Consider the following 27,128-nt stretch of genomic DNA (forward strand, 5'->3'; position numbering starts at 1 on the left):
TCTCACACACACTCTTCCTGTCTGTGGTAACCAAGCCCACAACTCCTTGAAGTAAATCCAAAAGAAAGAGGGAACCCCAAGTTTAGCTAAGAATGAAATGAATTACCCTTCCAATAGCTTTTTTTTTCTATCTGGTGTTGATGACACTGATTGATCTTCAGTTAGAAAATTACTTTGGATACAGATTTTCTGGGAGTGTTTTCTTAAAGCGTCTTATCCCTTATATAGAACAGCACCTTTAAAATAAGTTTTGAATAAGATTTTAATCTGATTTTATTACACAGCATAACAAAAAACATTGTGACAATAGCTAACATATAGCACTTTAACCACTTTACATTTATTATCTCACTTCAGATGAAGAAACTAAAACACTGATAGGGTAAGTGACTTGACTAGTATCACACCACTAATAAGTATGTGTCAGGATTTGAACTTAGGTCTTCCTAACTCCAAGTCTAGCACTCTGTCCACTATACTACCTAGGGAGTGGTGGCTATTTGGTAATGGGACTTAAAAGGCATAAGAGCTGCAGCAAGAGGTCTGACCCAAGGTCCTTTTAGCACAACATTCTGACGATAGCACCAAAGGATTACCCTGAGCAAGAAACTATTACTGCATCTCAGTAGTCATCTATAAGGCTCAGTTGCAGTTCAGCCAGTAGTTTCACAATCTAACCAAAGAATTCCATCAGCAGTCTTGACAAGCAGATGCTGTTCAGTCCCAATGATGACAGATTGGATCTGATACACAATAAAAAGATATTAGTGGATTATTCCAGAACACTAGGATGAGAATGGTGTCAGAGAAGAATTATTGTTACCAGGTATGTGGGATGAATAAAAGTTGTGATGAATGAATGTGGACTGCAGGGGATTAGTAAGGAAGTATGTTGGACTGAGATAGTCATATTGCGACAAGAGCTGTGGATATAGGAAGGAAACTTTCTACATGTGAAGTATTGACAGAAGAGAAATTATCTTCTGGGAAACACAAGAACAAAAATGTTAATGATATTGACCTTTATATAACCACTTTAAAGGGTATAAAGTGATTTACATACATTATCAAATTTTAGCCTCAAGACAACCCTTTTGAGATAGGCACTCCAGGTATTGTTTCCATTTTAAGGATGAGGAAACTGAGCTTAGAGAGGTTAAGGGACTTGCCAGGGGTCACATAGCTAGGGAATGGCAGGGGCAGGAGCCTTTCATGACTTCAAGCCCAAAGTTCTTCAGAATGCATTGAACTATTCCTCACTAAGTCGGCTTTTGATTCAGGTGACTGGGTTCTTGAAAGTTATACTTGCTGAACACATACTCTTGCAGGTACTACCATGCAGGAAAGGAGTTGTGGACAGGTTGACCGAGCTGTATGTGTGTCCTATGAGGGCTAGCCTAGCTAGGAAAATAAAGATCACAATTACAAGATAGAGGAAACATAGCAGGACAACACTTCCTCTAAAATAACAGGAGGCTTTAGTGGACTATAAGCTCACAGGGACTTCACAGATTATTTTAAAGAAAGGGAAACTGAGGCCTAAGGAGGCAAAATCAGTTGCCCAAAGTCACAGGGTTAGTTACTGGCAGGGCTTAAGACTAAGGCCTAGGTCTCCTTGCTCCCAATTCAGTACACTCTACCACAACAGCATAGTATTAGTATTATGTGTATCTTGGATAGAGGGAAAGGGAGGGGAAAGGGAGGGAAGGAGAGTCTGGACTTGTGATTTTATCATTGTAGGGAATTCCTGGTATCTATGGACTATTCTCTCCATAGATGCAGGTATGCAACTTTCTGTAATTTATAATCTCAGAAAGTTGCCCAGGGCATTAAGAGGTTATATGTCAGAAGGACTTCTAATTCCAAGGCTAGCCCTTCATCCATTATGCCAAGCTCTTTATGCAAAACTCTTTATATGTATCTTTGTATTCTAATTAATTTTTACTAATCAGAAAATGTGATTTACCACAACATTCTGTGCCAGATAAAAGTCTTCTGTTCCTCAAATTGTATCCGAAAATTGAGATCATCTTCCAAATGCTCTTAGACAATAATGGAATAAGTATATATCACATACATGTTTGGAGACCCTTAAAATGAGAGACTATCAATAAATGATTCAACTGAGTTCTCACAGAAATGAGTTAACTCTAACCACTTGACGATAAACTATAGCACCTTTTAAAAAATTTATTGATACTGTTTGTATTTTTGCATGACTATCATCTCCAGAAATAAGCTCCCTTGCTTCTCTTCTGCCACCCATTACTGAATCCTCCTCTTAAAGAAAAGTAATTGATGTATTTTTACATGCCCATCATTCCTCATATAAGCTCCCATGCTTCTCCTCTGACACCTGTTATTGAACCGTCCTCTTAAAACAGCTAAGTAAAATCAACCAGTTTGGGAGTGTATTCAGTGTGTTCTACTTTCCTCTTCTGTTCCTACCTGCCAGGAGAAAGGTATGTTTCACTACCTATTCTTTGGAATCAAGAGTGCTCATTACAATTACTCAGAGTTTGGCTTCCATTGAGTATTATTTTCATTTAAATTATTACAACCATTGTAGGTACTGTTCTTCTGGTCTTTCTTGTTCCACTCTGCATCAGTTCATACAAATCTTTCCATAGTTCAGTGAGTTCTTCATAATCATCACTTCTTATGGCACAATAATATTCCTTTACATGCCTATACCAGTTTGTTGAGGTATTCCCCAATAGGTGGGTATCCATTCTGCTACTGGGCATTTTCTGAAAGATGCTCAGCTTTCACATGCCACCCCTTGCTCCAGATATCATGCGACTTCCTTCAGAGAGCCTGCCGCAGCTTGCACTGTGAAGGCTGCAATAGAAACCTGCTTCTTGACTTCTGCCCAGGCCTTTGAAGGATCTTCTTTGTTTTCAATATCGAAGAGAGCATCATAAATTCCTGGGAATGCCTCACCAGCATACTTGTTATGACTACTTGGAGCAAAGATGATGTGCCTGTTGGTGCAATACAATTTTATAAATATCTCATCCAGAAACATTTGCAAACTCTCATTTGGAAACGAACACTCTGGCAACAGTGCTCACTACTTTTTGGTGGCGAGAGAGGGAAATTCCAGTTCTTTTAGAAGATGATTGTGCTGCATGGAGGAGACTATGGGCTAGGAGACTATGGACTTTGAGCTATACATTTGAGAGGGTTCAACTCTAGGGTACTTATAAAGTCCCTTTCAAACTCTTTAGTCTATGAAGTGATTTTTCAGTAGTGTATTGTACTGGATACAGCATAGGGTAGAGTTAGAGCTAGAAAGGATCTGAGAGGCCATCGAGTCCAACCCTTTCATTGTATAGATGAGGAAACTGAGGCTGACAGATATTAAATGAGTTGCCTAGGTGTCTGAATCAAGACTTGAATTCAGATCTTGTTGATTCTGATGCTAGCTCTTTTATTCGCTGCTGCATTTCACAAAACATAGGTTTGAATTCTAGTTCTATTTCCTGCACCTTATGTTACTCTAAATGACTCGCCTTATCTCCTTGAGTCTGTTCCATCATCCGAAAAATTAAGAAGTTGGATTAATTGATCCCTAATGTCCACTATAGCTCTAAATCCAATGATGTAGAAGTGGAGAGTGATTTGGCTAAACCGCTCATTCATAGTTTCTCAGTAAATCCTGTTTGTGACCAACAGCTTGTACAGATGAGAGAGTCGTATAGGCTAAGGATTGCAGTTTCTCTTCCATCAGTTTATTCTGTTTGTGATTTTATAGATATGTTGTCAGCCAGTCTGTCTGTCTGTTTCTCCCTCTCTTCCTCTCTCCCTCCTTTCCCTGCCTCCTCCATCCCCCTCTTTCCTCTCCCTCCATATATATATATATATATATCTACCTTGATATCTATATTTTTTGTTTATACAAAGCTGTTTGCATTTTGTCTGAGCTTCTTGAGAACAGGATCTCTTGGTTTTGTTTTGTTTTTTTTCCTTTCTTTTTATCTTTCACACTTAGCACAATGGGGGCACAGAGCAGATACTTGGTCAATGCTAGTTGACTGACTGATTAGAATTACAACTTAGGCTTTCATTGGTATGACAGTCTAACCAAGTGAGCTTATTGATCCCCAAATCACTAGAAAGCAAAGGATACATTATAGAATCCTTCAATCTCAGAACTGAGAAGGGACCTCAGAGGCTATCTAGTCCTTTAGTTCTACAATATCCCCATAAGTGGCTATTCAGCCTTTGCTTAAAGGCCTGTAGTGACAGGAAACTCACTTTTTCTTAAATAGTCCATTCTTCTTTTGGACATCTCAACCCATTGGTCACTGTTCTGCCCTCCCACTTCAAAAAGAAGAAGTCTCATCTCTTTTTCACACAGCAGACCTTAAAATATTTGAAGCCGGCATCATAGCAAATCCTCCATGAAGCCTTCACTGATTTCTCCCAAGTGGTAACAATTTCCTCCCTCAGACTTTATATGGGACTGTGCTTGCTGCTTCTCTAATTCCTTCACATATTAAATTTATCTGTGTTTCTGTAATTTTCCCTTATCAGACTGTCATATCTAAGGTCTATGCTTCCTGTGAAGACTAGAGCACTGTTTTATATATAGTAAACATTTAAGACATGGTTATGACATTTTATTTTGTTGTTGCATTATATCCTCCTCACGTTCTTATCTCTCTAGGCTAAAAATCCCCAGTTCCTTTAACCTATTCTTACATGAGCATTAAAATAACTCCTGCCCCCCCTCCCAAGAGACCCCCCAAACTTCCTAAAACTTCCCAACTCCCACACTCCCAAATCAAAAGTTATTATTCTTTTGTTCATTGATGAGTCTCTTAACAATTGTTCATGTGGTATTCTATGTATCCTTCAGAAGGTGCAAAACATGCAAGACCTAAAGGAGAGATGGGAGTGCCCTGATCTAATCCTAGACCTCTGACTTTGGGAAAGCTACTTCTGAGCCTTGGTACAAGTGAATGGTTACATTCTAAGAAATCGTGCTATTTTGAAAGCATTACAAATTAAACTACAAACTCATATTACCTTTAAGGAATGTTCTTCCCTGCGAATAATCACCAGAAACATGTATGAATAACCATTAAAAAGAATTCTGATTTCATTTCATTCTCAAGTACTATCCTCTGAAACTTTTTCCAAAGGCTGACATTTGAAAAAAAAATACCATAGAACCTGTAGTAGATTTTTTTTTTCTCCTTACCTATAGAATGGGCTTCCAGGCAATCCAAGAGGATCAATGAAAGCTCTTTCTAAAAACATTAGCTGATCATTGATAATTCTCACTGAGACCGGGCTAAAGAAGGCAAGGAAACATACTTCAGCATACTTGGAAATGGACATTTTAAACCAGGCAGCTCCACATTCACAACAGAAGCAAAACAAATACAAGCTTTTACAATTCAGCTCTTTGCCTTGTCATGGCACAGAGGTAACTCAGTTCCTAAAGGCTAAGGTCAGCAGAACTTAGGTTCTAGCATATCTTACAAAGCCAGAAGAACTCTGAGGACAAATACAGAAATAGACATTTTGTCTATCATCTGATATTGTAGCTTTGTGAAAAGATTCATCAGTTAGGCAGCAACCCATGAAGACTTTATATAAAAGCCTGAGAAACAGATAAACCACAGATTCCTGAATTTAAAGAACAGGATCATAGGATTTAGAACAGGAAGGGATTGTGGAGATCATCCCTTCATTTTACAGAGGAGTAAATTGAGGCAGAGACAGGTTTAATGATGTTGGTGAGGTTAGAGCCACAGGATGATGGAGTCTGTATCACTCAAAGGGTGGCTCCAAGTTTTCCATGGCATGAAGGATATTAATGGGAAAGAACACTGGAGAGTGAGATGGAACAGCAGTAGTGACAGAGTGGCCAGCCAGGTATACTGGCACAAGGAAAGGGAGTGGCCTATTCCTCCAAGGTTATAGTTAGGAAAGTAGGTCCCCAGCAAAGGGACTCTTTGGTAAGGGGATGCTGGCAGTGGGACCAAGTAAGAGAAGCCAGTGGAAGATGACAAAGTGCCCAGGACAGCTAACTCTAAGAAGTGGAAAGATAGCAGTACCTCTGTATTACCATGGGGAGGAAGTGTATTCCCCTGGACATCAGCACTATGAGCAAAGCCCAATGGATCTGTCTTAGATTTTGTTCTTCTAAAGGTGACATATTGTAAATAGAAGATAAGGAATTCAAAGCCAGGTCTTCTGACTCTTAAATCCTGTGTTCTTCAGCTGCACACCTTGAAGTCACCATGAGCATCATGAAGTGAACTGTAATAAATATTTGGCTAATTCAAATAAAAATCCCAGCTAAGTCAAATGCATGGTTAAATTCCAGTTTGGGAGTTGAAACCTAACCTACAAATCTCTCTTGGAGACTGGTAGTAGGAGGTAGGGAGGCAAGAGGATTATTATAGTGTGAGTAACATGACTAACAATCAACATATAAGCCATATATGGCTCCCCCAAAGCCTCATGAGGAACTTATTAATGCCCTAACTCTGCTATTTCAATAGAATTTTCTTTGGACCAACTGTTTCCAAATTGAGCAAATGTAATGGCAAGAAAAGTGGGACTTTTTGCTGCTTTTTCTTTTGGAGTGCTTCTCAGCACTAAGGCAATCAAGTGTCTTTGATTGAGTCTTGCCTTTGTTTGAATCAAGAGTCTTTGATTGAATCAAGAATCCTTGACTGGAAACAGTATATATACTCTGAGGTTAGTATTCTGCTTTGGGGCTCACTCATTGGAAGAGCGTTTGTGTGATTTGTCCAGACAAGACTCTGGTTAGCTATTAAGGAGTCCCCTGGCTTTGAAAACCCAGATGTTGGTGCTTCTCTCTCTCTCTGGTCACTATGTATGTATTGCTTTGGTCAGGCAGTTAGAAGTCTCTCTGTTGATTTGTGTTATTTTCTGTTTGTAATTTCTGTTTGTATTTGCTCTGAAGTTCAGGGTGCTGACTTTCCCCCCTGAACTAAGGGAATGATATATATATATATATATATATATATATATATATATATATATATATATATATATATATATATATATATATATATATATATATATATATATATATATATATATATATATATATATATATGTTTAATTAAAGTAAGATTGTAAACCCCTTAAAGTTGCTTTCCTTTAGAAAAGCAGATAAAAGAACCTGTGTTAGCAGCCCTCCTGTGCGCTGGTGTTATTGGTCTTACACCTCCATAGTAGCTACAAGTAACATTGTTGGTACAGCAAATGACATCTGTCTTCTATGGTACAGCAAAAAGAATGCTGCATTTGGAGTCAGAAGGCCTAGGTGCAAATTCTAGTCCTGTCATCCTTGGGCATATCATTTAATTTCAGTTGGCCTCAGTCTCCTCATCTATAAAATGATGCAGTTGGACAAGACAGAAGGGAATGAGGAGGTGGCTGGTTTGGGGGGGAAGGTTGTGAGTCTGGTGGTAATGGGCCAATGAGAGCAGAAAATTGGGACTATAGAGTCAGAGTTAAGAGATAGAAAGGGCTTTAAAGGTCATGCAGTCTAAATGCCCTTTTACATATTACATATTTTACAGATGATTAAACTGAGGTCCAGAAAAGTCATTTCATTGAATATTTACCCTACGGGAAGAATAGGAAATTAAACTCCTTTGTAAGTGAACTACTTCAGGGCAGGGACTATTTTGCTTTTGTTTTTGTATTCCCAGTACAGAGACTGGCACACAGTAGATACTTAATATTTTTTAATTGTTTGATAAATGGGTACTGATTCCTAAAGTCTATTTTAACACTGATAGCACAAGTAGGTTAAATGGCTAAGAGGGAAGGATGACAGGTAGACAGCCAGAGTACTCCACTGGGACTCTCTTAATGTTGGGGAGAAAGAAAAGAAGGTCTTTAGCATGTTGGGGCACAGGGATCCCCTGTTGCAAACTTTTGGAAGAACTAGGGCAAGAATCAGAAGGTATGAGACAGGGTAAGGATGCAGTGGTGTGCTAGAACCAGCTTGGACCAACTCCTTAAATTTTCAGCGTGAGAATTTACACCTTGCAGATTAGCAAATGCTAAAACAAACAAACAAACAAACAAAAACAGGCTTGAATTATTGTTTGGTTGACTGTCTGGACCCTAAGAAAACAATGTAGAAAGTGTTAACAATTCAGATTAAGATTTAAGTATGATGTGCAAACAATTTTTTTTCTGTAGGTGTTTACCAGCACCACCCTTATGTTGCTGGGGGGAATGTCCTGCATTGATGAGATCACAGATGCATTTGAGTATCTGAATAATATAAGTGGGTCCACCAGCTTATTTGCTTTGTGATCTGCTTGATGTTGAGAATTCCCTATATGCAAACGCCCACTGATATTTATTATGTAATGTAGAGTCGTGATCTTCTATAGTCTTAGTTGCTTGGGGGCATCGAGAGGCTAAGTGATTTGTACCCCAAGGTCTCCCAGACTTTACTAAGGTCAGTGGCCACTCAGTGCGCCAGACTGGATCTCTCCTATTTAACTATACTTAGAATATGTTCACATCCTACACGCACAATTACCTATGGTTAGAATATGTTCGCATCCTACTCACTTGTTTGTGTCTAAGTCTTGTAGTCTCTTGCTGAAGTTAGTAGCTGTTTCTGTAAAATTCTTCACCGCTGAGAAAAGTGGATCTAGAATAAAGATCATCTAGTTATTTAAAGTCTAATTATCTGGCAAGAGAGAACCACAAAAATATCATCTCTCTCTTCCAGGAATTTATAGGCTACAGTTAAAAAAAGCCCTGAATGAAAAAGGGGATACATTTCTATCAATAAGTATAATAAAAAGGGAATACTACATAAGAAATGCTACAATTATATATGATAAGCTTAGTACTTCCTACTCAGTCTTTGCACAACAAATATTGTTGCTGATGGTCCCCCTGCAGCTCTAGCTCTAAGATCCTAGGATGAGAGAGGATACATCAAAAGCAAATTACAGAAAAAAAGGGTTTTGGCCATATCACATACCAAAGGATACATTGTATGCCTGCAGCTTTTCTGGATGTTTCTGAGCCAGTTCATAAATGCTGTTAACATATTTTTGTAAAACTTTGGCATAGTCTTGACAATCCAAAGGGAGAATGATGGAGTCGGCCAACTCAAAAACGATGCCTCCTCGGACCTGAGCCACTGTGAGGTGATTCTTAAAAGTAGGGTCGTAAAAATTTTCCACTATTTCGTAAGTTTCATAGACACTGTGATATACTGGATAGCTGCTGTATCTGTCTGTTTTCTACAAATGTAAGAACAAAATACAATTCTCATTGCCTCTGAAATACAACACAGAGTAAATTAATAGGGAGTGGAAAAGCAAAAGAAGTTTATCACTGATGTCTAAAGAAATTGGCCAGTTATTATAAAAACTTCCTCTCCTCTGCATCTTTCAAACCTTTGTCTTAAGTTTCATCTCCAGTACACCTCAGACAGCTTATCTTTGCTTATCCCTCTCCTTCTCCACCCACCCAAACTCCCCCCTCTCCTCAGTGTTCTCCCCACACCCAGCTAAAATTACCATTTGAATGTAGGCTCTTTGTAGGCTGAGTGTTTCGCTTTTGTCTTTGTATCAACAAAAATCAACACAGTAGTTGCTTAATAAATTAATTAATTAATAACTGCTTGTTGAATTGAAATCGAATTGAACATAAAAATACGGGAAAAATGTAATAATGATCTGAAACCAAAAAGGTGAATGCACCACATAATGCAACATTTTTCATTCCATTGATATAAATAATAATAATACTAGACTGATTATGAACTAAATATTAATAATACTAGATACCAAATAATACTTACACTATATAATAGTATGAATGAAAAGGTGGATACATTTCTGTTAATAAGTAGAAAGAATAAAAAAGGGACTTCTACATATGAAACGCTACAATTATATACTATAAGCTTAATACTTCCTACTCAGTCTTTGCACAATGAATATTGTTACTAGACACTAAATACTAGATATTAGTAATGATACTAGATGCTAAATACTAAATAGTACTAGACTGATCATGAACTAAAAGGAGTCCACAACAAAAAATTGGACTTCATTTCTGCAAAAAGCAAACAGTTCTAAAGTTATAAAGTACAAAATGCTCAAAACATTAATCCTTGAAATTTCATTAACTTGTTATTAATGGATACCATCATGGGCAAGAAGTTGGCAGAACTGAGTTTTAGAAATGATTCTCCCTTTAACTAGCTGTGTAATCTTGGAGAAATGACCATTTCTTTGGCCCTCAATTTCCTCAGTTTAAATTAAATTGTCCCAGATACCTTTCTTCTTTAAGATACTTACGGCTGAGAAAATTATTATATTACTGCTAATGAGTCACACTTGAAATAGCTGTTGGTGATGATGTTAATAGACTGACATTCATGTAGCACTTTAAATTTTATTTATTTCATCTGAGCCTCACAACATCCCAATAAAGTTTCTATTACAGGTATTATCCCTATGTTAAAGATGAGGAAACAGGGTCAGAGAGGTTGAGGGATTTACTAGTATAGGAGGAAAGGATATGAATACAAGTCTGTAATGATTCCAAGGCAGCTAGATGGCATAGTGGATAGAATGCTAGGCTTAGAGTCAGGAAGACTCATCTTCTTTAGTTCAAATACTGCCTCAGACACTTACTAGCTGTGTGAACCTGGGCACTTAACTCTGTTTGCCTCAGTCTCCTTATTTGTAAAATAAGCTGAGGAAGGAAATGGTAAACCACTCAAGCATCTTTGCCAGGAAAATCCCAAATAAGGTCACAAAGAATTTAGTCACGATTAAAAATGACTTAGCAACAAAACTCTCATGACTCCACATCCAGCACTTTTCCCATGCTATTATTTTACCTCTGTGCTAGTACTGTGCTTTCACTACCTACCATGTGATTTTCACCACAGAATCTCAGATGATCACAATTATAAAAGTTCTTCAAGATCATCTACTAACCCACACTGGAGTAGATATCTTCTATGATATTTCCAATTATTGGTCATCTACCATTCTGTATGCTTTGATTTCTTTCACATGTGAGGGTTATAGGTAAAATCATTAAAATTATTAAATATGGATTCTGCATGGTATTTATGATTCCACTGAAACACCAATATCATGTCACAGAAATATAATATCTTCCCATTTTAACTTGGTTCTCTAGTGGCTGCCTTCCTGAGTAATAACCCAGCATAGCAGCCGGGCCCGGCAGCAGTGCCCTTTAAAGCTTGAACTAACTAGAAATCTAATTCAACAAATACTTATTAGGAATCTAGTCTGTGAGAAGTACTTTTCTAGGCTAAGGGGAAATAGAGAGAAAATCAAAACAGCTTCTCCCCTCAAAAAGCTTACATCCTAGCATTCACAGTAGGGTTTTGATCATGAGTGCAAGATAAGAAAATCATCAGTGTGTTTATATGAGTTTTACTCTAAAATAAAAGTAATCTAAATGAATATTTTGTGAGATGTCAGATTAACATCACAAATTTACGTAGGTCACTGATATCAACATAACGCATTTTCAGTAGGCCAACATCCTGAAACAGGAACTGGCAGAAGTAACCTATGGAAAAGATTTAGCACCTACAGTTTACCTACTATGGAAGCCATCATCCATTGATATCAATTCACAACTGCCTAGCTCTTTCCAAACTCTTTTAATCCCCCTACAGCCACAGCTGTTTGGAATGGTCATGCTTGGCAGAGACTGCAGATAGGAAATCAAAAGTCATTGCTGGATTCAAACTTACCCAATTTTTAGTATAGCGAGCTCTGCCTGAAGGAATGCCAAGTCTATGAAAAAAGACTTCAAAGTCATTGCCAGATCCCAGTTTGTTAATCCTTGAAAAGGTAAGAAGGACAACATTAGAATTTTTTCTTAACAGTTTCAAGAACTATGAAAGTACTGTAGAACAATCTGTATAAGAAACTTTAACCCTTCAAGTTACAATGACTTCCTTTCTGATTAAAAATTGCTTTTCTAATAACTGTTCATGCTGTGTGTGTGTGTGTGTGTGTGTGTGTAAACTAATACTGCCAATGCTAATCCAATGGACTGTTGATCAACTGTCAATAAACACTTATTAAACACCTACTTTGTATCAAGTGCAGTGCTAAGCACTAGAGATACAAAAAGAGACAAGACTGTCCCTGCCCTCAAGGAGCTCACAGTCTAAGGGAGGAGGCTAAATGCAAACAAATATATACAAACAAGCAAATACAGGATAAATAGGAACTAATCATCAGAAGGGAGTTACTAGAATTAAGCAGGATTGGAAAAGGTTTCCTGTATGAGATAGGATTTAATGTGATATAAAGGAAGACAAGAAAGGCACTAGGTAGAAATAAGGAGTGAAAGCATTCCAGGCATGGGGGACTACCAGAGAAAATGACCAGAGTGAAAGATATCCTGTTCATGGAATAACAAGGAGGCCAGTGTCATTGGATTGAAAAGTATGTGACAGGAATAAGGCATAAGAGGATGGAAGTATAGGACAGAGCTAGGTTATGAAGGGCTTTGAACACAAACAGGATTTTGTATTTGATGTTGAAGGTTATGGAGAACCACTGAAGTTTACTGAGAAGGGTGGGGGGTGACTTGGTCAGACCTGCATTTTAGAAAAAAATGAAGGATGGACTAGAGTGGGGAGAGACTTAAAGCAGGCAGACCCACCAGCAAGCTGTTGTAATAAGTCTAGATGTGAGGTGATGAAAGCCTTCACCAGAGTGGTGGTAGTGTCAGAGGAAAGAAGAGAGTATATTGGAGAGATGTTTAAAAGGTGAAATTGACTCGGGAGGCAGATAATGAGAAGTCAAAGATGACACCTAAGCTGTGATCTGGGGAACTGGGAGGATAGTGTTGCCCTATATAGTTATAAGGAAGTTAGGAGAGGGGGAGGGTTTAGGGGGAAAGTTAATGAGTTAGATTTTGGACATGTTGAGTTTAAGATGTCTATTGGAATCCTATTTGAGATGTCTAAAAGGCAACTGGAGACGTGAGAATGGAGGCCAGAAAAGGGCTTGGGGAAGGATAGGTAGATTTGAGAATCCTTAGCATAAATATGGTAATTAAATCCATGAGAGCAGATGAGATCACTAAGTGAGTATAGAAAGGGAAAAGAGAAGAGGTGCCAGGATAGAACTCTGTGGGACACCTATGCTTAGAGGGCTTCAGTTAAATGTCATGTAAAAAATTACCAGACTACATGTCAGCAAACCAAGGTCCCAGTCCTCACTTGACCACTAATAAACTATGTGATTTTCAAACAATTCATTTAATCACAGTATAGCTTTACCATATCTCCACAATGCAAAGTCTTTTCTTCATATCTTCCAAGAGCACCTTGTCTCCACCTCTCTGTCTCATCACTCTCTTATGCACTATTCTTACCTATAAGGGTGTAACCCTCAGTATACTGTAAGTTCTTTGAGAACATAGACTATATTGTTTTGCACTTTGGTATTTCCAGGACAGTGCTATTCACATAGTAAGCAATTAATAAATAAATAAATATTTGTCAAATTAAAAAAAAAAGTAATGCAATATGTCTTTTTCATTTACTTTGCTTTTCTAGTGTGGATTGTCAGATCAACTTCTTTCACATTCTTTTGAGTTTCACTGATGAGGTTTTGTAACAATCCAGTATTTGTTGCAATTAATTCAGTATCATCTGCTACTAAAAGTATTTGGAGAACCACACAATAATACTCTTTTTGTCTGGATGGAGCATCTTCCAGGAGACAGCTGAACACTTGAGACAGTTGCATATTATTTTCCTATGTTATACTTCCTTTACTGTCAACACATTGGATCACTGAGCTGTTACCACTGTTGTCACATTTGTGATAGTACTGTTTAATTTTAATGTATACAGGAAGAGATTTCACAGATTTGTTCTGTTCCATCCATTTGCTGTCTTCCAGTTTCATCCATAAATGTTTTTAAGATCTTTGTTCGAATGCCAGGGTCCCTGAAGCCTTGTTTTCTTCTTAGGTGCTTTTTCATGCTTTGGGAGATGATATGGCACACAATCTTCTGTTATCTTCCTCTGTAAAAAAAGAGCTCGCACTTTAAACTTGTGTTAGCCCTGGCTGCTATAGCTCTTCATTTAGCAAGGGGATTGTTTGTTATCCAAAGCGATGCTTAGGCTGTTTAGCTTTCTTGTTGTGTTACTGTGCACCATTCATAGGCCTCTAAGAAATGATAATAGCTAATGTCTTTATTTTTGCCCATTTCTGATTTTTCAGAGTTATGAATTCATTTAAGCAGGTCAGGTAAAAGCTGCTAAAATTACAGACATTTTCTTCTATTTATTTTTGCTTTTGGTTTGGTATCTATTTTGACCTTCGCTCTAATCAATAAATATTCTTGGTGTGCACAGAGTTGATTCTGAACTGCCCTCTATGCCTAAAACTATTCAATCTGTATCTGCTAATATTTAGTCCAGTAAAAATTTTTATGGTATCACTTAGTAGCTACTAAATCCAGGGTTTCAATTCTCTTCCCAAAGTGCTCATCATATAGAGGTATAAGACTTCTGAGTCTACCATGGTGACTAGTTAGATAAAAGCTAGTGTTCCAGGAGTTGACAACATGTTCCAGTTTCCATCCTTAATCTGTCCTCTAGGATTGCCCTGCACTCATTGCTGTTGAGGCTGCTTAACTCCTCAATAGGAGAAGTAGGCTCTCTAGTTCTCACATTCTTGGACTCCTGTCCCCAGTCATGCTCCCACACAGAAAGTTGTTACTTAACTTGGTTCTTAATTATAGAAATAGTTATACACTTGAAGTCTAACAGGTTTTCCCAGAAAAAAGGGAGAGAAAAAAATGTTACCCAAAGTATAAGCATGAATCAGGTACATAACCTGATTTACAGGATAAAACACACAGAAAATAAATAATAATCAATAAAGAATCACAGAATGATTAGAAAACAAGCCAGTAACTCATGACTAATACAATCAGTAGATAAAATTCATGTATCACTGAGATACAGCTTGTTTGTAAGGCTACTCATTACCCAGTGTGCATTTCTCCTCCCTTCAGCATAGTCCAAACAACACCAAACACACTCTTTATTTCCATTGACCCCTCTCTCTATGGTCTTTTTGATTACTTTTTTTCTGTGGCTGTTGCCAATGCAACTAACTGCCTTGGTAGCTGTTATGCTGCTACCCTGCTACTTGGGTACGTGATACAGGGAAGATACTAGCTGCCTTTCAAGACTTCACAAAGTCCTCTGCAAAGGAAAAGAAGACACAAGAGGGTCACTCTCTTCTACCTGATTCTCCAAACCAAGAGACATGGTCCTCATGTTTCAAAGCTGGCAAAAAGAGGAGACTTGAGGGGCGGGGATTATGTTTTTAGTACATCCAGATTTCCAGCTAGGCAGCCAACTAAAAGATTTTTCAAAACCATCTACTTGGAACCACTGAGCCATCATGGCCAACAGGAAGAAGTCAAAAGATACTTATGCATGTCCTGAAGTAGGGGCTGGGGATAGGGGAACCCCTCCATCATGCATGTCTAGCAGGGCCACGTTAAGCTTCCAAGTGTTTATCTAGCATGCCAGCTGAATATGGTGTTACTCTTGCTCCTTATATTTTTCAACAGTTTTTACTATTCTATTGTGTGCTCACTGATAGAAACTGAAGTCACCAAATATCAAAGATATACAGTTGAATTAGCTTGAATGCTTGATATTTATTACAGGATATTTATTGATGATAAGTAACTGCATTTAAATACCCAGATATTGTGCTTTGGGGTTATGTTCTACTAAGCCCCTCTCTGTTTTTTTTTTTTTTTTCAAAAATCAAGATGCAAAAGAAAACAATTTGAACACTGTTAACTATAAAAAGTAAAAAAGAAACACTTTGAGTTACAGCAAATGATAATAACAATGATAGCTACCATTTATATAGTCCCTACTATGTGCCAGGTGCTGAGAGCTTTACAAATAGGATCTCATTTGATCTTCACAACAACTCTGGGAGGTACATATTATTATCACTTCCATTTTGCAGATGAGGAAACTGAAGCAAATAGCTTCTGTGACTTGCTCAAAGCTACTCAGTTATTAAGTGACTGAGGTCAGATTTCAAACCAAGTCTTCTTGACTCCACTCCCAGTGCTCTAATGCCCTGTGCCATCTTGCTTATTACTGGAGGCCAAAGTTTATACGTACTTTGTATTTTCCTGCTTGTATTATCTGTTAGATACCTCAATTGAAAATAATCTGTTGGCGGTTTCTGAGTCTTGTTTTTTTTTTTTCTTTGTATTCTCAGTACCTAGCACAATGCCTTATAGTAGACACTTAATAAATGTTTGTTGAATTAAATTGAATCATTCATTCATTTACCTGGGTAGGTCATTGAATTCTGTTGAAGGATTTTTCTCCTTCCAGCTCTCATATAGAGATTTGTCTTCAAAACCCTCATCAGGACTTCGAAGCTACAAAAAAAAAATGCATTAGAAATATGCCCAATTTTAATAAGTCATAGTGCCTAAATTTATATAATGCTTTGGATTTTCGAGAGCATTTTTACACAGATTATCATCCTTTCTTAGACCAACTGTGAGAGTAAGGTATCATCATTTCATAGATGAGGAGAGGCTCAGAAATTTAAAAAAATGGCTCAGCCAAGACATGAACTCAGGACTTGAACTGTTAACACATCAGGATAATTTGCATATTAATGAGACACTCTCAAAGACTGAATATCCTTCTGGGGCCAAAGAAACAAGTCTTTAAAGGTATAATTTTTGGCACCATGATGTGATAATCCCAATACTTTTGGGGAGAGGAAACTTGACTGGAGCTCCTGAAATAATGCCATCTTTTTGGTTATTTTGTCCACGTACACTGAATGGTCATTTGCTCCACCCACTTTTAAGGTTAACCTTCCTTTTGTTGATAACTGGCAGTTTTATGAATGGTTAACAAGTGAGAATGGGAGACTATGTCTTCAGAAGGCCACTTAACAACTCACTTCTGAGTTTAGGTTACTCCTAAAGGATGGTGGTTATAGGAACTTAAGGTCCTACTTTGATAACAGAATTTCTTAGATGAAAGAGACCTTAGGAATCATCTTTGCCAACTAAGAATCATATTGGTTAGACTTGGATTGAAAAAAGCATTTGTTCAATACTCTGATTTTACAGATAAGAAAACTAAAATCCTGGAACATCAGTAAGGCTGTCGATAAACATTTATTAAGCCCTTGTTATGTGCCAGGCACTGTGTAGTGATTTGCTAAAGGTTATACAAAGAAAGTAAGCAGCAGAGTTGATATTTAAACCGATTTATTTTTTCCTTTTCAAGAAAACAAACATTCCTGATTGCCTATATATGCCTCAGGCTTAATTTCAGAGTTAAAGTGAGTGTTCTTAGCTTATTTGACTTTCAATATAACTTTTCAGTTTTAAGCAAGAACACTCCTGTAAAGCATGGTGGACCCAGATTAGTATTTAACTCAGTAACAGTTAAATGAAACAGAAGACTAAGAGAGCAAAGAAAATGAATAGAAAATACATTTTAAAGACAATCCAAATAAAATTGTCTCTCAAACAGAATCTCATTGTGAAGCACAGAGAAATAAGATAAGATTTTCTCATAGTAGACAGCAGTGCAACTTAAGTACCTTCTGAGGCAGCCAAAATGAAAGCTACTACTTAAGTGGAGTCTTTCCCTAGCTCCATAGAAATTATTTTAAACCACCAGAAAGAACTGCTGGCTAAATGCTCCACCCAATTTGATGATGAAAATCACAAATGAGAAGCTCAATATTCATTCCATCAATTATGCCCTTAGGGGAATCGATAAATTCTCTCATTCAGTAAGTAAGTAAATATTAATTAACACCTATAATGTGTCAGACACTGGTAATTTCTGAGGATACAAAAAGCAGCCAATCTCCACTCCTACCCCTCCAACCAGTCCCTGCCCTTAAGGAACTCACAGTCTAATGGAGGAGACCACAAGTAAATATGTACAAACAAGCTATATGCTGGATAACTAGGAAATAATTAATAGAAGGAAATCACTAGAATTAAGAGAGATTGGGAAAAGCTTGTAGAAAGTGGGATTTTAATTGAAGCTTGAAGTAATCCAGGGAAGCCAACAGGCAGGAATGAGGAGGGAGAGCATTCCAGACATGCAGGGGCAGTTAGTAAAAATGTCCAGAATGGAGATAGGGTGTAGTTTGTTAGTGGAACAGCAAAGAGGTCAGTTTCACTGGACAGAAGAGCGTATGTCAGCATTTAAGGTACAAGAAGGTTAGGAAGGTTTGGGTGGGTAGGCTATGAACTATGGCTTTGAACAATACAGAATTTTGTATTTGATCCTAGAAGTGATGGGGAGTTATGAGAGTTTATTGAATGGAGGTGTGTTATAAGTTATATATAGTTATAAGTTATGACTTATGCTTAAGGAAACTCACTTTGGTGGCTGAACGGAAGATGGACTGGAGTGGGGAGAAACTTTTGACAGGAAGACCAACTAGCAGGCTTTGGAATAGTCCAGGAATAAGGTGATGAGGGCTACACCCAGATGGTTCAGGTGGAAGTATCAGAGGAGAGAAGGGGGATTTTTTAAGAGAAGTTGCAAAGGTGAAATCAATAGATCTTGGCACCAGAATAGATATGGAGGATGAGAAATAGTAAAAAGTTTTTGTTGACATATCTAGGTTCCAAGCCTCAGAGGATGGTGTTGTTCTCAGTGGTAACAGGGAAGTTAGGAAAGGAGGAAGCTTTAGGGAGATAGATATGAGTTCAGTTTTGAACATACTGAGTTTAAGGTATCTATTGGACATCCAGTTTGAGATGTCTGAAAGGCAGCTGGAGATGTGACACTGGAGGTCAGTTAAGAGGTTAAGGCTGGAAAGTTAGATTTTAGAATCATTAACATAAAGACAATTAAGCCCATAAAAAGCAATGAGATTGCCAAGTGAAGTGGTACAGATGAAAAAGAGAAGAAGGACAAGGACAGAATTCTATGGGACACCCACAGTTAGTGGCCTTGATTTAGATAAGAGTCTAGCAATGGAGACTTCAAGGAGTAGTCAGATAGGTAGAAGGAAAACCAGGAGAGAATATTATCCTGGAAATCTAGAAGCAGGAGAGTATCAAAATGAAGACAGTGATTGACACGGCAAAGACTGCAGAGAGAACAGATAGAATAAGGACTGAGAAAAGGCCATTTAACTTGTGAATTAGGAGAGAGTTGGTAGCTTTGTAGAGAGCAGCTTCTGGGGAATAATGATGTTGAATCAAACTTATGGTGAGTTATGTGAGAGCTGGTTACTTCTAGACCCTGACACTGTCCCCATCTCCCCTTTGGTGTTTAGTTCATATTATTAATCTAGGCCTGTGGTCAGTAAGGATTTAACCAATCAGACTTCTAGCTCAGCCTCCAACCACTGGGAAAACTCCAGCTTTCTCCATCTTGTTATGCTGAAATGAAATTTAGTCACATAAGCACTACCTAATGGAGTTGAAATAGATATAGTTTAACTATCAACTGTTCCTTACTCATAATCAGTGAAAGATACACACACACACACACACACACCCATTCCATAAGCATAAGCAAGGCTCCTTTGGCTCATCCAAGTCAACCTGAGGAAAATCTGTTGTTGTACCCTTAACCTAGGAATTCTAAGAATACCATTCTGGTGCTTAGGCTCTGACCTCCTTCTGTTACTGAAGGGAAGAAACAGTAACTACTTGCAGAGTCCTGTCTATCTTGGTGCTATTGGTAAGTGTTACTAAGTCCTTAGGCTGATCTTTTACCTCATCATTCTGTTACTGGCTGGGACCTCCAATCTTGCTCTTAAACTGATTCCTGAAGTTAATGACACATCAACTGGCCTATACTGGGTTCTGATGGACCTTACTGTAGCCTTGCCACAACTAGGTGATGAAACTAGAATCAAAAGCAGGTCCAAGTGTGGAGAAACATAACTTACCATCCATCCCTGAACCCACAAAACTCCTGACAGTGGTTTTGCCCTTTCCCTTTGTGCTAAATTTGACTTCTCTACTCTTCAAGACCTTTAGTCTATTCCCTAAGCAGTTGAAGCTTAGTGAGAATATCTAGCTTTATAAGCTTTATGGGACAAGCCAACCCAAGACATAGAATAATGGCTTATCCAGCTAAGGGTTTAAAAAGAACCCCATAATGCATTTCATCATAATCAATCAATATACCTGAATAATAATGTAGTATTTAGTTATACAAATGATGAAAATTAAAGAAACATGATTTGAGTTTTCAAAAATAGTATTACAAATTCAGCACCAAGCCTAGAAAACAAGACAAATTGTCCTTTAAAGACAGATATTCTCAAATTTCTTTGTGGATCTGGAGCACACCTCTTCTTTATTATGAAGATGGAAGAGGATTAATGTTGCATAAACTGTCAGAGTTGGTTGATATGGTTAGTTTTGTTAAACAGTTCTCCCCATCCCTTCATTCTTTTTTATGCTTTTGTTATAAAGGATAGCCTCCTGGGAAGGAAAGGGGATGGTACATATTCAGAAATGAAGATGATGAAAAAAAAAGATAATGAAAAGAAGGAAGGAAGGAAAAAAAGAGAAAAAGAAAAGCACTGGGGAGATACTAATTAGTAAGGGAATATTTTATTCTAAAATTGATATTTACTTGTAAAACCCAAACTTATTAAGTAAAAATAAAACAAATTAGGGAGTAATATAGACAGATAATTGAAGCACAGTGTAATAGAAATTGTAGCAAAAGCATCTTGGAACCAAAACAACTCTGAATGAATTAATGCACCATATTCCAAAAATAAAATATTGTAACATAACATGATGATAATGTATTTAGCAGCAAGGTTTTTAAAAATTATTTTAACAACTGCTTGTAATCTATTTTCTAAGTGAAAGTCAATATTTCAATTCCCTGAAAACTCAGTAATTTTTTTTGTTTGCAATAACAATGATCTAAAGAGCTAGAAACAATTTTTAAAAAATCATGCTGGAGATGAAGAAACTCAGAGAGAAACAGTGATTCTTTGCTATAATGCTGGGAATTCTCTAAAAAACATGCCACTTTATAGTATCCAGCATTCACTAGACTCCAAATAGGTAGTGAGCCCTCATTAGCCTACTTCAGACTGTTTAAAAAATAAAGTTTTTCCAGTCATGTTTGGCAACTAAAATTCTAATGAATTAGCAACACATTGTGCAAACTTTAAGTTTAATAATAAATTTATTTCACATAATCCCTTGTTAGAGGGAAAATGCTTGAAAGTTCAAATCAGATTAGATCAGCCTGATGAAATAGCAATCAAAATTTAAAAATCAATTTGTATAATGTGTTCCATATGAAAAATCCTATATTAATTAGCTTCAACATTAATCACCAAAGTTAATTAGGAACTAAAACCAAAAGACTTCTACTTGAAGCTGAGGAATTTGGTATTCTTTGTGTCATTTGCCAGAGTATGAAAGATGGACACTAGAAAGAAGCCCCTAGTGTGGCTCCCTCTGAAATGGATGAACGCAGTCTTCTAAGAGCACTGTGTTTTGCAACACTCTGATTCCCTTACTAGGTAATTTTTATGTTTTAGTTATTTTTACATGTATTTTTCCACAGTAATCAACCGTAAGGCCCACTTGGGTTCTTTCTTATCTGGACCATCTCAACTTCATATCTCCCTTAGCATCTAGGACAAAAATGATAATTAATAAAAATATGTTGAATAAATATCTTGAACAGAAAGCCCATGCATTTAAGTCATATTTATTTCACAGTGATGTAATTTCAATTTGATATAGTTGATCTGGATTTCACAATCTCTAGACACTCATTATTCTGCAAAATGAAGTCAACTCTGAAACTCATTATTCCTCCCTTGGGACTATTTCCTCCCTTTGATTGTAGAGGGAGGGGGTAAACATTTAGGAGTTCCTCCCAGACCCTCTTTTTGAGGAGGCTGCCCAGGGAATTCACCTTATCATTTCCTATACAGCTGAAGTACTGGATTTTATAATCCCTAGTAACTCAACTACTCAGTATTCTGCACTCTGTAACTCACACCTGGTCAGATAATTTCCCACCCCAGCTACATCATAATTGTAGCATTACCCCACTCTAGTTCTCTCACTCACCCCCATTTTTCAGCTTCTTTTTATGTGTTGTTTTTCTCCATTACACTATGAGCTCCTTAAAGGCAAGGACTGTTTTATAATTTTGTTTGAATTTTCTGGCAAATAGTAGGCGCTTAATATTGCTGACTTTGAGTCTAGTGATCAATCACGTAGAGTGTCATCCCAGATACTTCTTGGTAATTTGTATAATGAAAGTATAAGTATGATGGAAGGACAAGCTAGATTACAATTTCAAGAGAGACCCAAGTTCAAATCATGCCTGACAATTACTAGGTCTATTGACCGCCAAGAAATTAGTTAACTTCTCTGAACTTGAAGTTCTTGAATTGTAAAGTGGGTATAATAATAGTTGTAGTGCTTACCCTCACAAGACTATATGATGTTATATGAGATAATGTATATAAAGTACTTTGTACACCTTAAAAAGTACTATATGACATTTGTACAGTTCTGTTCAGCCTAAAACGAAGAGAATGTAAGATTGCTTGACTTGGGAATCCTGAGCATCAACTGAAACCTTATCATCCCTGAACCCTCAGATTTAGGAGATAACATACATGCATAAAAAGCTGTTCCTGTTCCAGGGGAAACCTAGAAAAGAAAGGGACTCATTTCAAGGTAAAATAGTTCTATGAGGGAATCTGGAAGTGGAGATGCTAACCACACGCCTTATGCTACCCTTTTGTTCCTTAAACAGATACCTGAGTTAAGCACTTTTTGTTTTTTTTATACTGAAATAATTTTTTTCTGCCTTTTTTCAGGTCTCCCTAGGCTTAGTATCCTTCATGATAAAATTGATATCTTAATATGATAAATGGCATGTTCTGAAACAATGGATAAAACTGGCAACATATGGTAATGTGATACTTTGAGAAAATGGCAACTCTGTAACTAAAAAGTCATTTCAAAATTATTTAGGTACAAATAAGAGAGAGCTTTTAAAATTACCTCTTTTGTTAAGCTGTATACCAGTCTGTACATTAATGGTGTACAATCGATTCTCAAAGTGTAGTTTCCTGAAACATGAGATTACAAGTATACAACACCTCAAAATGAAGCACAAATAATAAGAAAATTTGTTTTTCCTTTTCCAGTATCTAAACACTAGAGACTCTAAGAGCAGAGATTAACATCAAGATGAAGGCTTTTTGCTAGGTTTTATCACATTTTTGTGAGTACCAGTGCAGAACTTATCCTGTCCATCCATTATGCCTCACTCTTTCTACATGACCAATCCCCTTTTTTTCCAATTATACATTTGCTTAATGATATCCCTTGCATGCAGATCATCTTTGGAAATAGGCTATTACCTACTTGTACCCTGCCTCTCTCCATTGTGCTTTGAATCATTTGCAACTTGATTATTTATATCCCATGAGGTTCTCAAAAATTAACAGCCATAAAGAATCAGTGAGAGAACATTTGTGCTCCTACTAATTTTTCAAAATGGCTTAATGTTTGCACAGCACTATAAAAGTGTTTGAGAGACTTTTAAAAAATATAACCAAGAATTTTAAAAAGGGTAGAAATGTATCATTTTCTACATCCTTCTAAACATCTGTAAAATTTTCCTATGCAAACCAGAGTTGGCCTCAAAGTCAAGTCTTCTATCATGTTAGATACAGGGGCTACAGAGTCAAGTCTTTATTTAGGTTTAATCTCATGATTGATACCTCCATTACCTCTGAGGACTATAACCATAAATGTCAGGTAAAAATGTCCTGAATGGATAGCTATTGACTTCCCTACCTCAGAAACAAATAAATATATGCTTAGGGAATGACAGCCTGTCTCTTTTGAGCTATTTCTGCACATAATTATCTGAATTGCTGTTGAATAGAATTGTTTAAAAAAAAACTACCAAATTATAAATAATTAAATCCCTTTCTTAATATCAAATAATATTTACCTTCTACAGAAGAATCTGCATTAATATAAGCCACTCCACGTTTTAGAAGTATTTTGGAATTTTCCTAAAAAAAAAAAAAGAAGTACACATAAACATATTATCTCTCCTCTCTCTTTCTATCTCTCTCCCCTCAAAAAAAAGCAATAGGGCTTTAGATTTCAGCTGAATAACCATATTCTCCTTTGCTTGAGAACACAATTATTTCTATTTCTAGAAAGCAATAAAAATCATGAAATTCTGTAAAGAAATCAAAGATATTGAAGCTAACCTTAAATACTGGTGTTTAAGGGAGTAATGGTTCACACTGAACCAAGTAAATCAATTTGGAGCATATGTATTTTAGACAAACTTAGCCCTATTTTGTATACTCGCTTTCTTGGAAAATTGTCAGACACATGACCATTCTTGTCTATTTGGTCCTTTTTGGATACCAAACCTCCTTAATTGTGGGTCCACAATTCAGATCTTGGACATGCTTCATGTCTTCTGCCTCTCCTCATCCCATACCACCTTCTACCCCATTTCCTCCCTGACACTACCCTGGAGGATATTACCTAGTCACCATTTTAGTGAGTCCTGGAACAGAGTTCATCTGGCTAAGGAATGGATGGTTAGCAGCCTTAAACATGTCTAACCCTTCAATAACCTCCCAAAACCCAGGACTCTTCCAATCTCTTCCTTAAATGACAAACAAGACCAGAAACTTCTAATTGTTCCTGCTACCATACATGCTTGTACCCTACCACCTTTATAGCTTTCTTCAGTGATCAAATCAACATTACCATGGCTACTGTGAAGTGTGTAAAAATCTATGTCCTAATATTGATTTCCACTGAAATCGATATGAATCTGAATCCTAAGTTGCCTAGGCCAAAATACCCTTCCATGGTCAACATTCTTTGGTCCCTCATATCAATTCCTTTGGAGTCTCTATTCCACTGTACCCTTCCTTTCTCCTCTACTTTACAGAACCCTGTTCTACTGTTACCACAATTCTCTTAACATTCTAAGTTTGCTATCGCCCAAAATTTATTTCAATCTTCATGTATATGCTGTTTCCCTCCACTCCCAGTAAGTTCCTTCATGTAAGGGGGTATTTTTGTTTTTTGCTTCTGTATGCTTGGTACTTTGTCAACTTGGCATATTCTAAGTTCCAGGTGACAATAAGAAAGTCTGCTTACTCTGTTAGATTTCATTACAACACAGTATTGACTAACCTCAGCCCACTCAGTGGATCCCAATAGACCAAATTCTTCAGCATCCCAACTAGCAAATATCATTGTTCTTCTTGGCCTCCATCCTGGAAACAATAGCAAAATATAGAGCCTTAGAAAATACTCCATACAACTGAGAGTCAGGATCATAATAACTTATGTTTATTAACAGTTATCATGAACACAAACCAATTTGACATTGATAAATTAATGTTAATCCTATTTTTTATTAATTCAAAATTTTCAATTCAGTTATATCAAACAAATATTGATTAAACACCTAATACATTTATGGCACCATGCATAGAAATAAGGATACAAGGACAAATATTAACCCAGTCCCTGTCATCAAGGAGATTACAATCTATCCCATGACATGTGCACAAATTTAATTAACAGATATTTATTAAGCACCTAATATGCACAAGGCATTGTTATGGGTCTCGAAGATTATCTTGAGATTTCTGGCCTTAGGATTCCTATATAACTACAGGGCTATGAGATCCTTATTTCCAGGCAAAGGTCAGCACAGCAGAGACAGGAAAGGTTGAATGCAATTTGATTCATGGTTTTAAGAAGCATATCTAGTGTTTGAAGTCTCCTTAGAATCAACAGCAGAGTTATAGGGTTTGTACACTATGACATAAATTTGTACCCATGTAAACCAGACCTATTTCTCCTACTCTCCTTAGAAGACACTCAAGTCAAGTATGGTTAAGTTAGCACATCAGGGTAGTGAAGTATGAGCCTACATTTTCTCCACAAGCAGGAAACACTTCTAATTTTATGGAAAAGTATTAAATACTCCTTTTCTTGTTCTTCTTGAGGAAAATTTAATAATCTCTCAGAGTCTCAGTTTCCCCATTTGTGAAGTGGATATACTAATAATAACTCATAAAGCAACAGTCCAAAGAATATTACACTTGGATGTAGGAAGACTTGAGTTGAGTCTCATCTTTGCTATTTATCTGCTTGATGAACCTAGGTAAGTCATTTAACCTTGATCCTTTTTCTCTACTTATGTCAGATGGTTATTATGAGGAAAGAGCTTTGCAAACTTGAAAGCATTATAGAATAGGAATTGTTTAATCTAAACAATAATGGTGCTAAAATCAGTTTAGTTCTAATTAACTGAAATAACAGATCCTGGTTAAGAGAATGGAAGAAGTAATCATTCCTCTTTCTCTATAGAGAAGTTGTTCTTTTCTGAAATGGAATAGAGTATACATTGTCAAACAAGGTAATTGTATATGTCAAAGGAACTGGGGGTATTCAAGGGGAAAGGACTGTGGATTTAAAATTAAAATAAATTTAAAAAGAAAATAAGCAAAATCTTAGTGGGGTGGAAGTGAATTGTCACTATTATTATCATCACCTACTCTTGAGGTGATTAAGTTTTGCAGCTAAATCATATAGGGACCAGAAGCAGAATAGAGATGCTGTATTCTACTGGGACAGATCATTTTGCTAGTTACATATGGATAGCAGATTAGGATTCCTTTACAACTTCACCCTGTGGCTCCTGGGACAAATGAGGGATTGTTCAATATCAGTCCTGAAGTTTGCTTTCATTCCAGTTCACGCCAAAATTCTTCTGCAGTGTTAGCAGTACCATAGAGTTCTAGTGTTGGCTCTTTATCTTGGGTCCCAATTCCAGGAGACTACAATGCATATCACAATTGTATAGCAGATCCTTTCAATTCAGAGCATTCTATGAGTTTTATGAGTTCTCTATGTTTACACAAATTCAAGAAATGAAGAGAGACATAAATGTCTTTTAATTTTTACCTATAATCAATAAAATATTAGAGACTTTGGTTGAATTTTTCGTCTTTTAGTGT

The 27,128-nt window shown here is 37.0% G+C and overlaps 1 protein-coding gene across 1 annotated transcript in view; it reads right to left on the reverse strand.

The window, feature by feature from the left end:
* Window positions 1–255: 255 nt before the first annotated feature.
* Window positions 256–27,128, reverse strand: part of LOC118838706 (glutamate carboxypeptidase 2-like) — an 82,369-nt gene continuing 55,496 nt past the window's right edge. Inside the window, exons 11-19 of the mRNA XM_036746067.1 lie at window positions 25,291–25,373; window positions 24,074–24,137; window positions 23,113–23,180; window positions 16,391–16,482; window positions 11,780–11,870; window positions 9,008–9,272; window positions 8,587–8,668; window positions 5,210–5,302; window positions 256–2,984 (exon numbers count right to left, since the gene is read on the reverse strand). Of these exons, the coding sequence (XP_036601962.1) occupies window positions 2,795–2,984; window positions 5,210–5,302; window positions 8,587–8,668; window positions 9,008–9,272; window positions 11,780–11,870; window positions 16,391–16,482; window positions 23,113–23,180; window positions 24,074–24,137; window positions 25,291–25,373 (1,028 nt within the window). The 3' untranslated portion in view covers window positions 256–2,794. The remainder of the gene's footprint in view (window positions 2,985–5,209; window positions 5,303–8,586; window positions 8,669–9,007; window positions 9,273–11,779; window positions 11,871–16,390; window positions 16,483–23,112; window positions 23,181–24,073; window positions 24,138–25,290; window positions 25,374–27,128) is intronic.

The sequence above is a fragment of the Trichosurus vulpecula genome, chromosome 2, assembly GCF_011100635.1.
Source record: "Trichosurus vulpecula isolate mTriVul1 chromosome 2, mTriVul1.pri, whole genome shotgun sequence".
NCBI lineage: Eukaryota > Metazoa > Chordata > Mammalia > Diprotodontia > Phalangeridae > Trichosurus > Trichosurus vulpecula.